At 34.6% G+C, this 1,615-nt stretch overlaps 1 protein-coding gene across 1 annotated transcript; it reads left to right on the plus strand.

Annotated features, from left to right (window-relative positions):
- The first annotated feature begins 129 nt into the window (after nucleotides 1–129).
- LOC105313685 (lysine-specific demethylase 4A-like) lies at nucleotides 130–1,382 on the plus strand. The gene is made up of 3 exons (XM_019999711.1): nucleotides 130–308; nucleotides 957–1,064; nucleotides 1,236–1,382. Exons 1-3 carry the CDS (start codon nucleotides 135–137, stop codon nucleotides 1,365–1,367), a joined length of 414 nt encoding a protein of 137 aa, XP_019855270.1. The 5' UTR covers nucleotides 130–134; the 3' UTR covers nucleotides 1,368–1,382.
- Nucleotides 1,383–1,615: the final 233 nt, after the last annotated feature.

Consider the following 1,615-nt stretch of genomic DNA (forward strand, 5'->3'; position numbering starts at 1 on the left):
ATGATAATATCTAAAGGAATTTTTAACACTGGCACAGTTTTTACTCTAATGCGAAAACAATTAATAAGCAATTCAATTCGCATTACTTTTACATCACATTACATTACAGTGTGAAAAGGCCTTAAGTTGAATGCATGTATAAAGCTACTTTATCATTTATAATAATTATGCTATTTATCTCTGCTGCTGGTACTTGCAGGTTACAATATGCTCATGGAACTGTTGGTGGTATTGATACTCTTAAAACTTATGAGGTTCAGTTTGACGATGGAACCCTTTGCTCTGAAATGTTGCTCAGAGATATCATAGTTAGTTCTTTTTGTTACATGTATTGTACATAGTGTTACATATTTATAATAACAAAAAAAAACATGATTTTTGAGTGCATTTTTATGCCTTTGAAAGTATTGTATTGCAATAAAAAAAAAGAACAAGAAAAGGTAGTTATAGTCTTCATAAGTCTTTTTAAAAAAGATATGCAAGTAAAAAGGAAAAAAAAGTCTGCGACACCAGCGATTCCTAGGCGGTCACCCATCCAAGTACTAAGCCGGCCCGACGTTGCTTAACTTCAGTGTTCAGATGGGAACTGGTGCTTTCAACGTGGTATGGCCGCAGACACTGATGCAAGGAAGAAAAGGAAGCTTTATAAGAGAATATGTGACTGCAAAAAATAACTACTGTATAACCAGAAGATTAATTTTGTTGACATTTTTATCCATTATATATAGCCAAGTGATTTAATTGATTTGCAAAATTAAATTGATAAAAATGGCTTTTTGGTAAATCCTTGAAAATTTCCAGCTACATTTACATGTACATTTTTGTACCAAAGAGCTATGTGAGTTATGAATCAGAAGCTACACTGTGCATGTACAATATGTGAATGTATATTTGTTTCTCATGTCAAACAATGGAGGCTGTACATGTACATGTATTAATAATCATAATTCTTGTAGGTTAATGATGGAGCTCCTGATCTTGGTAGCTGTGTTAAAGTTAAATGGAGCAAAAGAGAAATATATGACGCAAGAATAATTGGATACACCACAGTACCACAATACAGAGTAAGAGAATGTATGGTTACATGTACATGAATGTATGGGAATAGTAGTTTAATTTTGACACTATGGCTCCTTTTTCTGTCATTCTTTATTCTTGTCTCTCTTTTCCTTTTATTTATCTCTCTCTCTCCCTCTGTCTCTCTCTCTTCCCTCTCTCTTCTCTCTCTCCCTCAGGTTATATTCGACAATGGTACCACTAATACAGTAACGGAAGAATTCATTTATTCACTTAACGAGCCTCTACCAAGAAGAGTTAAAGACAAACTCAAAGTATGTACCACCATCCACCAATGCTGTGCAAGATGATGTATTGACAAGAATAATGCATGTACAATTGTACATGTACTTGGATGATTGTGGAAAGTAATTGAAGAATTTTGTGGGTCAGTTTGGTACTAAAGGATCTGGTCCTGGACAGCTTATTGGTCCAGCAGGTATAGCAATAGACACTGCAGCTACTGGTCTAGTGTATGTTAGTGAATATGGCAATCATCGTATATCAGTCTTCACTAGTAATGGTGTGCTTGTTAGGAAGTTTGGAAGTAAAGGCAGTA

This window comes from Amphimedon queenslandica, unplaced genomic scaffold (assembly GCF_000090795.2).
Source record: "Amphimedon queenslandica unplaced genomic scaffold, v1.1 AMPQUscaffold_13246, whole genome shotgun sequence".
Lineage (NCBI taxonomy): Eukaryota > Metazoa > Porifera > Demospongiae > Haplosclerida > Niphatidae > Amphimedon > Amphimedon queenslandica.

What these genes read in the sequence shown, in the direction of transcription:
- LOC105313685 (XM_019999711.1), top strand. Translation starts at nt 135, where the DNA reads ATGTATAAAGCTACTTTATCATTTATAATAATTATGCTATTTATCTCT. An exon ending in TGTTGCTCAGAGATATCATA is followed by an intron (nt 309 to 956) that starts GTTAGTTCTTTT and finishes TAATTCTTGTAG; the next exon opens with GTTAATGATGGAGCTCCTGA. An exon ending in CCACAGTACCACAATACAGA is followed by an intron (nt 1,065 to 1,235) that starts GTAAGAGAATGT and finishes TCTCTCCCTCAG; the next exon opens with GTTATATTCGACAATGGTAC.